The sequence below is a fragment of the Cryptomeria japonica genome, unplaced genomic scaffold, assembly GCF_030272615.1.
Source record: "Cryptomeria japonica unplaced genomic scaffold, Sugi_1.0 HiC_scaffold_457, whole genome shotgun sequence".
Lineage (NCBI taxonomy): Eukaryota > Viridiplantae > Streptophyta > Pinopsida > Cupressales > Cupressaceae > Cryptomeria > Cryptomeria japonica.
Window position 1 is genome coordinate 63,942 of NW_026729277.1, and position 16,379 is coordinate 80,320.

Below are 16,379 nucleotides of genomic sequence, written 5' to 3' on the forward strand. Positions count from 1 at the left end.
AGTCTATCAAGTCATCTTTTCTATTACAGTGAAGTTGAATTGTGACAAAGAACTAATAGAATATTCTGGTTTGACAAAGATTTGTCACAAGAGACAGTAAGTCCACGAAAAATATTGCAAACGTTAACATGATTGTTTTGAAAATGTTGAAATTATTTTTTTTAGGACTATGATGAAAATATTCATTTGTCTTTTAAGGTAGTCAAGGACAAAGATAATACTATTTTTGGACAAGTTATTTCAATAGTATTATTTATTTCAGATCTTCTTATCAACTCTTGACAATGGCATAAAGAATCAGATATCTTTAACATCTTTGCTAGTGGTATTTATAATGCAAACTGATGAGAATTTTATGGTAGACTCAACAATGCTAAATATTTAAAGAAGATTGTTGAGTCCTACATATGATAGTTCACAGTTTGATGTATCAAGAGTGATATAGGCGACATTTAATTGGTTTCTCAGATGTATATGATACTAGATTGGTTTCTTAGGTTGGTACATGATATACATTAATGGTATACCTTGTCCTACCATTGTTAGGATTGGAAAATTTCATTGTTGATCATTAAATAGGTATCTTTGACATATGCTAGGAACATGAACATGCATATTTTGGTTATTATACAGGTATTAACTCTGATTGGCAGTAGTATAGGTTCATAGGAGTATGCATTATTATTGGCATTGACTCAGTAATTCTATGAATTGATGATTTATCATCCTCTCTTTGATAAGTCGTTGATCTTTTATTACACACGAGATAACTAAAGTCGATAGTAACTTGAAAATACGTAAGGTTAATAATTTGATAGATCAAGTGTGTTGCTAGGATAATAACCTTGATTTTTCTGGTTCTTAGTACATTGGAAATTACAAAAGTATTTGACAACATTTAATTAAATCAGGTTACAATTTTTTTGTGTAGATCATCTCTTTAGGGGAGCCTTCTATGAATTTTCTATATCCCTGTTTTCAGCTTGGTAGTGCTTGCATTATTGACTTTTGTGATGGATCTATGATGCATGATTATATGTTTTATATTTATGTACCATACATTATTGCATCTCTTCCTGGTATCTATCCTTTGGTATTATTGTCAAAAGGGGGAGAAGTGAACATTATCAATGTTTTTTTTTTGGTTGAACAGTGATTGTTGAGTCGTCATTTTATTCTGGTTGACCAGTGATTTTGATGATACTACATTTACAAAGATACACAATGATTGTTTTTGAATAGTGATAGTGATATTTTGTTTTTGATTAAGATAAATGATTTTTATAGGGACCCAAAACCCAAAGTTAAAGAGAAACACAAAAAATAAGTAGTTGAAAACCAGTCCAAAACCAACGGCATATCAGCCATAGAAATAGGGCCCAAGCCCATGCAACAAAAAATAAAACAAATTAAGGAAAAAACCTAAAACTCACTAGAATAGAGATTGTATCATCTCCAAATTCTTTTGAGTCATATGCTTGTTGATGTCCTTGACATCATCCATGATGAACATGGAGGTATTCTTCTCTTGGTTCCTACTTCTAGTCCTCATATAGGGGCCTGTGGTGGTCTGATGTCCCATACTCTGCAAGCTTGGTTCAAGGATTTTCTTCTTGTGTTTGGTGTCAAAGCAGGGAAAACTTGTGGTGGATTGAGCTCTTTGACCTACTATCATCGCATTTACCTTCTTAAGATCCCAAGTGCTATTATTCATGGCTTCTTTGCTAATATCCACTAGGCTCTTCAGATTACCCTTAATTTCTTCTAAGCTAATCTTGAACTGACCAATCCTTGATTGATAATCAGTTTTCATGGTCTTTACATCTTCTATGAGTTTCTATGTCATTCAAAGAAGTCTATACATCTGGATGTGATAGTGATATTTTGTTTCTAGTGATAGTGAAAGCGATATTTCAGTAGTATGAATTTGTTGATCTCTTCATTGGTTTTGGAAGTTAACAGGTTGATTTGACAGTTGATTAACTTTTGACATGCATTCTCATTATTTTGATGATTTTAGAACATGTACATGTCTTAATTTAGATTCATTTTTGTGGATTCTATTTGGTTTGACATTAATGCCAAAAGGGGAGTTTGTTGTTCCCTCTAGCATGTGTTGGCATTAATGTCAAAGTTCCTACAGATTGCATATGATAACTCCTTGATGGTACATATATATGTCTTCTTTATCTAGGGTATATGGCTTGAATGCAATGAGCATCTTTTCTGGTGTCTCTATTATGTGATGTCTAGCATATCTTATTTTATAGTAGGCATTTATGTCTTATGTTGTTATCAATAATAATTGTTTAATAAATTGTTAATATATTATTAATATGTTATTAATATGTTATTATATTTTAATAATATAGGTCATTGCATGTCTAATAATTATAGGGTTTATTAGTCTTCATATGGTAAGATGTGTGTAAGTGGATTTCTATGCATAAGATGTTTGACATTTGGTTTATAAGCCAAGTGACTTTGTAACTTGGAATATATGTCTTTGGGTAATAAGTTTTGTTTGTCAACATGGAATCACATCCCATTATAATTTCCTTCAATAACAATTGGCATTTTGTGATGAAAGAAAAAGTGTATTGTTGAACACATTACTCACTTTGTCTTATTGAAAAGCATACTCTTTGTCGGACATATTGCTTGTAAAAACCTAGCTATAGTCGGGTATGAGGCCTACCAGAGTTCATGGACATTTTTTATTCAATAGTGATGCATTTTTCATGAGCGCTAAGAAGCACAAACACTGATAGTTGGTTTTGACATTCAGTTGGAAGGTATTTGTAAAGAATTTAGTGTCTAGGATACAAATGGAGATAGCTCTCTATCACAAAAATATTTGATTTCTTTGGAGGTAGAGATAGGTGTATTATTTCCTCATTATCTTGTGGAGTTTCTATTTTGACTAGACTAGTAATAAACAATTTTAGTTTGTTTATTTGAAAAAACTTCTTCTTGCATTAACAAAGTAGTTTTTGGGTTTTGTTTTTTAACCCTAGTTCGAGGTCCTTGAGTTTAACTTTGTTGCACAAAGATTATTTGGTTTGTTGGAACTTGACTGGGGTTTACATTTTTGTCCATAATGTATAATTTTTTCTTCATGTCTTATTACTGCCCTTGTTCAAAACCCTAGTCTAGGGTTTAGCATTCTTTGTGGGTTAGAATTCTTTGTTAAACATGAAACCCTTGTTCAGGAGTTAGCATTCTTTGTTGTACATGAAAACTTTATATGTTAAAACTCCATAGTCTTCTCTCAAGTTTTGTTTAGTAGTGATCACTGTTAAAGACAATAAAATAGTTAAAAGCATTTTGTTCATTCAATTTGGAAAACCATAGTTTGATCTATTGAAATAGTTTTAGAAAGACAGTTGTATATTTTGTTGTAACAATTATGAAGATAGTTCTCTTTCCATTCAAAAAAAGAGAACACTATATATGCATTATGTTGAAGGCATTCAATGTGTGAGTGTGGTTGATCAGAAAGACAAATCTTTTATTACTATTTATTGTAATCATAGAGGCATCGTTCTTCAGTTTTGTATCTGAGCTTGAACAAAATGTTGAGAAAAGTTTTGTAAATAATTTACAGTGCATTGTGAATGAGATTCACTACATTATATTACTATGTATACTTCACAAATGCATAATGATATATTGTATGTGAACTGTAGTGACATTTTGTACTTTTTCTTCTGAATCTCAAGTGATGCGAAATCAAAAGATGTTGTAAAAGTGAAACAAAGATGATACTCTATATTTGTATTAGCACTATGAAGATATGATATTGTTGAATAACCAATGAGGCACATTGCTAGTGAAGTACATTTAATTGTTAGAGAAATATTGTAGCCAGTGAGGCATTTTATTATTTAAGCCAGTGAGGCATTTTTTGATTTTTTTAATTCCCCTTAAGGGTTTTCCACTCAATAAATTTGGTGTGATGAGTTTATATCTTATTTGGTTTATTTTGTTTCTATGTTCTAGTCATGACAAGTATTCATTTTAATGTTTACTGTTGGGATGACGATAAATGCATAAAAATTTAGTATACCATATTAGTTTAAAGAGAATTAAGTATTCATTTAAATTACTTCATAAGCCCTTCTTATTATAAGATGTTTTCAAATTTTGTTCAACAAATGTTAATGTCATCTTGTTGGTTCTTGTTAGTGTTCAAACAAGTTTGCATCACAAATTTCAAAGTATGATTGTCACAAATTTTAAATGAATGTCTTATCTAAAGAAGTTAAGGCAAACAATTACATCTATTTAATAAGATATTGATTCACCCTCCCCCACCCTTCCCCCCTTCTCAATGTCTTTTTGTACTCAAACATGTTATTGCTAAACAAATATGAAGATGAATCCCCTAAAAAATGTGGTGTCACTAGTTCATAGCTCTAGTCAAAAGTGATTCAGCTTTGGCCCATTACCAAGCAAATAAAAACTAAAAAAATTCCATGTTTCACTATCACTAAATTTTTTTTTTCAAAATAATTAGCTAACAAAATTGTTAGGTAAACTTGTCAATTAAAAAAAATAAGATTAGACTTACGCTAAATAAAATTAGACTCATGCTATGAAATGGATTCTAAACATGGTTAAACATTACATGTTGTATGTTACTAGATTGAATTGTGTTTGAGTTTTTATAACAATATTTTAGATCACACTCTATGATCCGTCATTGGAATACAAGAGAGCGAAGAGTGACAAACAATTATTATTTATAGATTAGGATCAACTTAAAAAGGGGACGAAGGATGGGAGGTGGCATATAACTCAAAGCAAAGGGAGAGAATTAGAAAAAGGAAGAGAAAAGTGGCAAAGAGGGAAAATTTGATAAATAAAAGAAGAGAGGGATAGTAGGAAGAAGCAAAAGTAAAGGTAGGAAAAAAATACTAAATGTAGAACAAGCTTAGAAGGTACATGAAAATAAACAATTTGAATTAGTGATAATAATAAAATTCAAATGAGAAATAAAATATTAAAATGACATAAACTAATGAGCGAATAAACATGAGAAAATTGTTAATACCATATTACAATGTAATATTATCTGTATTAAAAATATAATAATTATTTATATATTATAATAGGAACAAATTAACTTATAATATCAATATGCTATTATACTAAATGTAGTTTGCAATATATTATCCATATAACATATTATAATATGCATTAATAATATATAATCTATCTATTATATTTGGAAACTAGAGATATTATATTATAACAAAAAATACTAGAACATGAAATAAAACTTAATATTGAAACTATTGTCACATTTTTCTTCTTTTTTCTAATTATCTCCTTTGGCTTTGACCTACATGCCACCTCCCATCGTCCCTCCCTTTTATAAGTTGATCCTAGTTGTAATTGATCATTTTTTTGTCTCTTTTAGTTCTTTTGTATCTTCATGATGTATCATGAAGTATGATCCAAAATGTTGATAAAATACTCAAACATAATTTAATCTAAAAAATACAACAAAAAAATTATAGATTGTGGAAATCTGATATCATTAATAGTTAAACATTTTATTTTTATTCATCTAAAAAAATTATATTTTGTTTATCATCACATTAATTTTATTGACAACATAATCTCATATAAAAAATTTATCAAGATTCTTTAAAAAACAAGGACAACTATAATCTTTCTTTCAAGGACCATGGCACAACTCCCTTATCTACAAACTATTTTTATCAGTATAGCCCAATGCATTTAGTGGTCACAAAAGGTAACTATAACATGCTATCCTAGATAAATTCTCCTCGCCCCATCATCTACTGAAGGCTCTGAGCTAACACTTTAGCCAAAGAGCACGTAAACAGTGTATTTGGCATAAAAAAGACAACTTTAGGGACAAAAAGTAGTTGATAATAACTTCAAAAGACAACTTAACAGAAAAAAAAAGTGATAGCATTTCGGATGTCTGACAATAAACTATCCAGATTTCTCTCATATTTATTTGTAGATACGCCAGACATTAGTGCAAAGCATTTCAACAATAATGCTTTTTTAACATCCGAAAACATTTTAAGAATAATATTGTTGTGCGGTTTAAAACATCTGAAAACATTTTAAGAATCATATTGTTGTGCAGTTTTTGTTACAAATGCAATCATGTCACGGTGTCACAGTACAGTTGAATGGCTATCAATTTTTTCTTATTGTAGACGAAAAGTTGAAATAGAAATTACGAAAGTGAACTTAGTGCATTATTTAAATCGATTCGACAGGTGCGGTTTTCTTTACTTCCAGGCCTCCCCAAATGCAACGATATTAAACTACATTAGTAAATTGTTTAAATAGACTTTTCCCGTTCCCGTAATTGAGAATCACATTATTTAACACTTAATCCTTATCAAAATTTAAATGTAAACAACAAATATAAAATTGAAGAGGCATGGAATAATTTGTTAACAGTGTGGGAAGTACTCATCAGCACTAAGACGCAAAATCCATCAAAAACGATTCATTATTGTAATATGACACCATCTACAATATGACAATACGATAATACACAGAAAAGCTTCTAGTATTCACCGATAACAACATTTCTAAGGAATTCATGTCTCCCATCATCAGCGAAACCATCATGTAGTAGACAATACTGCTATGGATGAGTAGAATCTAAACCACCTCTCCTTTACATAGGGTCTATATATTTTCCACGATTGGCTACCTGTAACAAGAACGAAAAGAAAACTTAATCAGCAAAGCAGCCTAGCAAAATTTTGTACGATTACAAACATATCCAAGCGATGGAAATGTAAAGTGAGTAAAAACAGAACCGTGAACTTACAAAATATCTAATGAGTAGGATGAGGTGGAGGAGACTTATGCATGAGAGGAGGATTGTAGTGTCCATGCTTTGCTGGGGGAGCCTGGCTTGGGAGGAGATTTCTTCAAGGGAGGATGGAGTTGGCCATAGGGATTGAAGATGGGGAAGCCTGGCTTGTGAAATGGAGGAGTAAGAGGAGGATGAGGTTTTCCATGGGAGAAAGAAGTGGGGCGCTCATTGATGGTATGAGGAGGCACCTTACCGTGCACTGGTGGAGGCTTGGGAATGACTGGTGGTTTAACTTTGGGATGGGAAGGAGATTGATGAGCACTAGGGGGAGAAGAGAAGTGACCATCTTTCATGGGATGTTTCTTTTCAAATGGAGGCTTGTGAAGTGGAGGTGGCTTTGGAATAAATGGAGAAGAGTAGTGTGGCTGTGGCTTAGGAAGTGGAGGAGGCTGAACGCCTTTCATAGGAGGCTTCTTCTCAAATGGGGGCTTGTGAAGGGGTGGAGGCTTTGGAATAAAGGGAGAAGGATGGTGTGGTTGTGGTTTGTGAAGTGGCGGGGGAAGTGTAGGAGGGTGAGCTTCTGGTAAAGGCTTTCCATTGTGATGGAAGGGAGGCAATGGTCTCTCCGATGAACACACTGACACAAATGCCAACAAGACGATAAGTAAAAGGGAATGATGAAGAGCCATCGCCATTGTTGGTGGTGAATTGAAATGGTGCAAGGGTTGAAGAGTATTTATACACAACCAAGTGAACCCAAGGGCAGTGGAAAGGTCGAGTTCAAACGTGCTACGTGTTGATGCTCAACCGCTCATTTTATAACTCTTGGTCCGCAACAAACAAATATAAAAGAAGACTAATGGTTATACGTGGCGTGAAGGACAGAAAAGAGGAAGACGTTCTCACATGTTGAGGCAAATCGCTGAAACACCACGAAAAGGAGAGTGAACGTATGGCCATGGGAAAATACAAAAGGGTTGGATCCGCCTACAACAACGTTTAAAAAACATGTAATTGAATATCTTATATTTTGAATCTTTTTACTTTAGCTTTCAAATATTGAATCGGGATGCTTTCCTTTGTTCAAAAAGATTTTTATGCTCGCACAACCTTTTCTGGACGGATTATTACCACACTTACGTTGCACTAATTCTTTATGCGCGCCTTCATTAATAAAATTTTATTCCCTTCATCGTACTTCACCTCGTAGTCTCATACTGAAGGAGCTAAAGCAAGTCATCGAGAGGTTTGAGACTGTCTGCTAAGGGCTTATCTAAATTAAAAGAATCGGGGCCATCCTTCAGTTTTTTCTAAGGTATAAAATGTATATACACAGTATAATTAATAAGTTGAAATTTAAATTAATCAAAAGATAAAATTTGAATATTTATTGGAGGTTGTTATCTTAGTTGCTTCTTGTACTATGTGTTTTTCTCTTGTCATACCACATTTAGCTTTTAATGGCCTTGGTCAGCCTCAGCCCAATAGTTGATGCCAGTGTTGGAGCTTTGTCAATGGGCGACCGTGACACCCTAAAACAAATAACCTTGTAAGTTTGTCCCAAAGGTATTGCACAAGGTATCTCTTCTAGTAACGCTGATGTTGTCTTGTGTGTCCAAGACTTTGATAGCTCATGCGAATGGCTTGAGAAATTTATCTTAATAGGTTACTTTGTGGGTAGGGTTCCACCTGAAAGCATGTTGTGTGATTGGGTTGCCAAAGCCTAGGCCCGTAATGGGGTCTGACTTGATGGTGTTCACAATCTCCCCAAGTGCTTTTTTTTTTTTCTGTTTTGTTTTTTCAATCCCACCATGTCGAGGGTCTCCTTTGTCATGGGCCCTAGTTTGTTTGGTCTTCCTTGCTTGTTTTTCAGCCATGGTCATGAGAATTTACTGTCTCAGATGACAAAAAGAAAAAGGTCTTAGTTTTGATTGAGTTCCTTGGTCTCCCTTTGCATGAGGATAATAGACAATAAGGGCTTGCTGAAGAATTCTAGAAGGGTATAGTCTACTACAATGTTCATTAAAATACAATGACAACTTACAAATAGAGATGAGATTGGTCTCAACCATAAGCATTATAATCGTAGTCAAATTCAAAGGATAGTCTTTTGAAAATCTATTCTGAAAGGCCTTTGTAGATTAGTTGAGAGAATTGCAATTGGTAAAGGTGGGTAATGAGTAGGATTTGCAACCAATGATCATTTACAAACAAAGATAGGTCATTTTGCATTCATTTCTTTCTTATTGCAGAGTACAACAAATTTTCCTATGCATCAATGATGAAGAAATACAAATAAAGGTAAAGATGCAATCTTAAAAAATACATTCTAAAGAGGACAAATCTACTAACAAAGACCTTTATAGTGAAAATAAGTCATCTAAAAGTAATGACCCCCATAATTCAATATCAAAGAGTCTTAGGCATAGTCATAGATTCTAAGGCCAATACCAAAACAAGAAATCATTATCAAAAAGCAATTGAAGAATAGTCCCTAGTTTGCATGAAGAAAGCAACTTCAAAACTTAGAACCATAGCGCTACCATTATAAATGCTTGACAAAACATAAAGGTTCATGATAGTACTGAGTTGCCAAAGTGCTAAGAAAAGGTTAAATTTTTTAACAGGCAATTACGGTGTATTGAAAATGGAAAAGTCATAAAGGATAGTTATATGAATAATGAGATAGGGTTATTTATGAGTCATATGCCCAAGGCATGTTGCACAGAAGGAGGGTAGTCATATAAAGGTCTCAAAACTTAATAAAAGAGAGGTAGTGGAAGACAATCAAAGGAGGAAGCAATTCAATGATTGATGTAGATATGCAATGCTAGTCTATGGAGAGAAAGTGCATAATTTAGGCACAAGATAGTCAAAGGAAGATCCCTACATGACAAGAACAAAAAGTATAGATCAAGGAACCCTTTAAAGAGATAGAATAACATCATGAGGATTTGGTGGTCAAAGAGATCTATGAAGGAAATAAAAGATTTCAAATAAGGGGAGATTGACACCACAGTTAATAGTGAACCGAGAAGATACATACAGATCATAGAGGATACTTTTCCTTTCAGATCATAGGGCAAGGCAATAAATTTGCAGTCATTGCAATTATCTCTTCAATGGAAGTATCTATAAGGGCTTCTGATAGTCTATATCTTGGTGGAAGGACATTGAGAGGGTAAAGAACATGAAGATAGTGGAAGCATAATAGGGAGTTTGCATGAAGATGAAAACAAAATACAATCAATGATAGCATTCCCTTCTAAGATTAGGCCTTCGAGTCACACAAGAGATGCAATCACAAATGAAAGCATAGAGAAGGGTTTTGAGAGATATATCAATTACAAGAGAAAAAAGAATTGAAAGAGTCTTGATTGTCTTGATTACATAGAGACATCTCCTCGTGATTCTCCTTGTTCTATGCCTCCGATATTGGTAGCTATTCAATCACCTCCACCTACTAGTTTGACAGAGATTTTGGCTTATTCGAATGTTACCTCAGATTCTCTTCAGCAAGTTCTTCCTTGTCCTCTTGATGAGCGAGATATCATATTATCAAAGATTTATCATTTGTTTGTTGAATCTCTCCTTGATCATGATGACAACATTGAGGACACTTGCCATCTCTCCAATGTCACCTCACATCGAGATGCATATTCTTTTGGTTTGGATTCTCTTGTTCTCTCTTAGCCACTCCATGCTATTATCTTTCCACATTCTTATTCACATCCAAAAAAATCGCACACTTCAGTGGTCACTGTTCTTGAGTCTTGTATGGCAAATTTGCAGTCTAGAATTAGATTGGAGAAATATGAGTATTTTTTAGAACCATTCATTTTGATTCCTTCATACATTTCACTTGAGTGGGAAACCAGTAGTTTAATAGCTCGAGGTTTCTATCTTCCAAAAGGAAGAGGCATCATTTGTTAGAAAGGAACCTACTATAGAATTCACCATGCTACATTTTGTACTGGCATTCTTTCTTTTCTTTGTGGAGACACAATTGGGTATTTATCCTATATTTTCATTTTCATTTTCACTTTATGTGAGACCTTCTTGGGGTGAACGATGTTACAACATAGAAGATTCCATGCAGAGTTAGTGTATTTTTGTAGGGGGGGTTTTGTTCCCACTAGCTTTTCCTTCTTTCCTCTTTTCTCCTTTATTCTCTAGTCTCCTTAGTTAGACTTACGGGGAAGTGTTAGAATAATCTACAAACTTGATTTATCAGTTTTTTTTAGATAATAAGTACCGCAACATGTTTTTATTTATTCTTTAGGGGAAGTTGCTATTGCATCTTGCTTTATCTATGATTTATTATTAAAAACTATTGATTGCTTGGTTTATAAGTTAATTAAGGAAGACATCAAGACATCAAGATTTCAATCTATTGTTTCTAGATTTGTGGCTTTCCTCTCTTCTTTATTCCAAATCTTCCCCTTCTTTTCCTCTATTTTATACTTTCATAAAGGCTCTATATATTGTAAGTAATTCATGTAAATTAATTAATGAGTTAATGAAATAGTTTTAATCTCATTATTTCTCTCAAGATTTCTATCTATTTTGTAGGTTTACTTCTTTCTTTCTACCTAGATCTTATTATGTTGTGTAGGTTTAGATAAACTTTTACCTGGTATCAAAACGCCAATTTTACAGATCTTATACAATGATCGATATATAATATTTTGGTCTATGGAATGAGCTAGGAGAATGTGACACTCCATTTCATCTTTGGAAGCAATACAAATTATTGATAATGGCATTAGAATTTCCAGATTGAAAGTGTCTCCAAATAAATGTGGAGGAAAAGATATAAAGGCATCCAAAAATATGGGGTATCACGTATTTATTTACTACATGGAACTGATTTTTTTAATGCTATGAATGACCTGTTCTTGTAAATGTATTGGTTATTTGATAGTTCTTCCAAGTGATGAAAAGGATGTTTGTATAACTTTTGAAGAGACAAAAGGATAGATATTACCATACTCCACCATTTCATGTAGCCATGATAGAGATATAGTCCATGCCATAGACCACCATTCGTGAAGGCACATTGAGCATTGTAGATTGTAGGATCTTTGCTAATAAGGAAAAACACAAATCAATCCATGATAGATACAAAGGAAATCTAGGATAGTGATGTTGAAGAGATGCACCCTAAGGAAACTCTTCTTCAATATATTTTATTGTCCATCTATCTGTTGGAATTCAAGAACACTAAGAGGGGGGTGAATCAGTGTTCTACCAGAATGATCAATTTTAACCTTATTAAAACATGCATACACTAACCAGTATACCAATACATATAGAATTGAAAAAAGTAAAGCAACCAATAGGCCAATCACATAAATGAATACCGTAACACACAAAATTATACATGGAAAAACTCAAAGAGAAAAAACCAAGGTGATTTGTGACCCATAATATCAATCCACTAGCCATATGAAGAGATATTACAAAATATAGGGGCATGCACTTGTGGGAAGGCTTACAGCCTCTGCACACTGCTCAATCACAAAAGGAGCCTCATTGACCACATACAAATCTAGACTAAAATCCGAAGAAATGATTGAACTGCAAAGATAGCTCCAGTTAAGCTCTATTTGTTCTGGTCTGAAACCCTAACCCCTACCCGAATAACCCTTACATAAGTATCCTCACATACATGATATATTTCGCATCTCCTTTGCATTCCATGACCTTACGCTCTCTTCTATGGTATTTCAAAATGATCTAATTAACTGACCTATATACCCTTTACAATTCATCATGCCTTGTGTCAGCTTACAAAGATAATTACAAAATGAATATACATGTCAACTAGATAACATAAATACATGAATATTAAAAAAATTGCTAATGCTGAATCCAAAAGATGTCGACCTCCAATATCAATAGCCTTAGTCTAAACCATGATGGCTTGCATTGTCGGTAATCAAAGAAATCTATCCAACCTGCTGGTGTCAGTGCCAATATCAGTGAAGTGACTATGAAGTGCATGTCGGTACACAATTGAACCAAAATATGAAGTTAGAACAAGTTGCCATGTTGCCATCAATGACAACATATTCAAACCAACCAATTGAGTGTCAATTGCCAACAATCTTCCCCTTTGGCATTGATGGCAATACTCATGTGAAAAATGATCATGGTTTCCATCTGTCGGTTTCATCCTGAACCTGCTCCCCCTAAGCTGAATATCCATCAATACAAAATACTCCATACCTCCATAATTTTTCACCTATACTCCCCTATACTTTCTTTTTCTTTTTCACATCTATATCACTCCCCCTTTGACATCAATGCCATCAAAAATACCAAAAAGTATCAAAAATCAGGATGAAGAATGAAAGACCGCACAATGAATATGTCCCAAAATATCTTACCAAAATTGAATGTATTTGAAAATATCTGGATACGCCTTCTCCAAAATCTCTAGATAGGTATCCCAACTAGATTTGAAGGTGTCGAAAATAGATACAAGTCCATTTAGCATATGGGCAAATGACTCTTTCTCATTAAGCTCTGCTAGTGTGGTCTTACCAACCAGATCTATACACTCCTTCTTATGTACACTTAATGAATCCAACCAAACACTCACCAAACCTCTAAGACTTCTGACTCTCCTTGTGATTTTATCTTTTTCTTTCTCAAGAGAAAAAACTTTGGGCTTCCAAAACCAAAATCTAGCCATCTATAGATGTAGTTAATGAAATCAATCCATCAAAAGAATTGGCTATACCTGCAATCTCCTCCTAAATATCCTTAATCTTTTTATCTGACTCAACTGTGAGCAAACCTGTATTACAACATACTCTATAGAAATTAGTACACTACCTCAATCCATTATCTATCAATCTCAACTTTTCATTTATCTTCTTCCTCTCAGAGTCAATCACTTGATCAAATGTAGCTCTCTTTGCCTGTTTGAACCTCTCTAGTGCTTGTTGGTTTGATATCTACTGCAAGGATTGAAAATCCTTTGAAATGTGCTATGTGATTGTCTTAAGCTTGTTGGATGGGCTCGCTTCTCTGTCAAACTTGCACTCCAAGACTAGTCTATGCAAAACAGTGATAGACTAGTCAATAACACATTTATCCATAGATCCCTCCTTCAACATTTTTTGTGCAACCATCATCATGAGTTCAGTATAACTCATCTTAGTTATTCTTTTCTTTTCAACCTGTGAGGTGTCAATTAACAACAATGATGGACTTACTACTGGTTCCTTGCTGGATTCCCTTTTCTTCTCTTCTAATTTTTTAACCTTTATAGCTTCCTCACTTGCACCAGTGGCTTCACCACTTGGTGCAATCTTAGTAACTATCAGTTCCTTCCTAGGAACTATAACCTCATCCTTTACATTTGTATCCGGAGGACTATTGTCCTCAACATTAGTAACTTGTACATTATCAACCTTTACACTCTTTGCATCTACCGATATCTCAACATTTTCCTATACATTTGTAACTACAGGGGACTCAATATTTACTATCTTAACGTTTTTCAAAACTGGGAGTGAAGTACCCATTATACCTTTACCTTTCCCTTCAATCGGGATGTCTGTAGTATCTGTCTTAGGTTCCGGTGAAGTATAAAAACCATGACTCTTCACATAACTTAACCCATGCCTTGTGTATCTCCTCGATTATCTCATTTAATCTACCTAACAAAAGATTGATTATTCTATGCTTGTTGTTAAAGATTTTTCTATCTGCAACCTCAAGTGTCTTGTTCATCTCCTTTGGAGCAATAGAAAAACAACAGATAAAAACTCTTGAATCTTTATATACCTATCCTCTTGCATTTTCGATAGTCTTCTAGAATCTAAAATGTCATACAATAATGTCGGTATTGGTCTTCAATTTCTAACAAGGCTTTCTTATATGTATATCCAAATACAACAAAACTGCTTCCTCTACTTCTCTTTGTTCATCATTATCTAAATGTTCATAATAAAATTGTACATTCTTTAACATGCCATCTTTAGTAATTTCATCAACTAAATCTGCACAAGTCTTTGGTGGAATGATAGTTACATTACCAAATTCAATTGATATCAATGTTATCCTTCTTCTTTCTCCTTCTAGTACCGGATGCGGCTGAAGGTGTTTCTTTTGATGCTCTTCTCTATGCCGGTATCCTGATAGTGACTTTCCTAACTGGTTACTTCTTAGCTTCTGCCTTGGTCTCTTAATGTTTATTCCTCAATACCCTTTTGAATGCCAGGGGTGTGTCATCCTCAGATGCAGATTCTACTGCAATAGGCTCAATGAATATTTCTAGTTCTTTCCTCTTCCTCCCTTTCTTTGAGACAACATCAATCAATGTCTTGATGTCTTATGAAACATTTTCAACAAATTTACTTGCCTTGCCCTCATTCTTCTCTCTCTTCTTTCGGTTGCAATCAGCTTCAACCTCTTGCATCTTCTACCTAGAAGTGCCAAAGGTTTTTTATAGTTTCATCTACCAATGCATCAATTAGAATTTGTGCGTAAGCATCAAGAATCTGTGCATCAACTTCATAACCCATTTCCACAATCCAAATCTTTCGGGGCCTTACAGCTTCCATCAAAGTTTCATCTTTCTTGACCATGAAGCATATGTCGGTTGAGTACTTCTCAACAATGTACTTTGGAACCCTTATCCTAGAATTCATAGCCTTTTCAAATGCTTTATTGTAACCCCACACTTTGTCATCTCTTTGAGTATCCAATGTAGCAATTGACTGTTTTAGTTGCCTCCCTACTGGGATATTGAATGCCCATTATCTCTTCCCAAAACTGGGAGTCTCATTGATGAAAAATAGCCTTAAATAGACAATTAGGTTACCATACCAAAATGTTCCTTTCTTTTCTCCTTTAATTTTTCATAGGTTAATCAACAATTCATCCAACATCCAACCACATAGATCTAACTTATCATTCTCCCTCATCATTTTATAAGCTGCATAAATGCAAGAGATAGAAACATAATTCAATCAGTTTCATTGTGTTACCTTGTATCTGATGATCATGCTTCCGAATCTGATGTCTATATCGGTGATAGTACTGATCCTCATTGACCGCTTGTTTGATGTTGTATCGGTAATCTTGTTGACCTAATCATTTGAAACTTTCTTCTCCGGACATTGTCCAACATGTGGTAAATCGATGATTACCTTGATGTCCTCCTGTGTAATCTTATATAGTATATCCAACCAGATAAATTCTCCATGCACTCTTCTCAAACATACCTAATAATTTCCTCTTCCAATTCTAGAATATCTAGAATGCTGGTAAACCCTAATTCCACAATATGCTTGTATTTGGGCTTAATCTTTCCAGAATCTCCCATTATCTCATTCATGTACATGCTCTTAATATCAATCATTCCTAAATCCTCAATATGACAGTGAATATAACCTCTTACATCTTCGACATACACGACTCCTTCTGGGACATGGGAAAAAGCTCCAACTGAATCATCTAGGGTAGCAACATGCGGATATCGCTTGAAAATCAGCCTGGGATGGTCCTTGATCTCAACAAAAGTTAGATTTGTAGCAAAGAT

At 34.0% G+C, this 16,379-nt stretch overlaps 1 protein-coding gene across 1 annotated transcript; it reads right to left on the reverse strand.

The window, feature by feature from the left end:
- Nucleotides 1-6,867: 6,867 nt before the first annotated feature.
- LOC131047719 (early nodulin-11-like) lies at nt 6,868-7,515 on the reverse strand. Its single transcript, XM_057981519.2, has one exon. It carries the CDS (start codon nt 7,513-7,515, stop codon nt 6,868-6,870), a length of 648 nt encoding a protein of 215 aa, XP_057837502.2.
- Between the last annotated feature and the right edge of the window lie 8,864 nt (nt 7,516-16,379).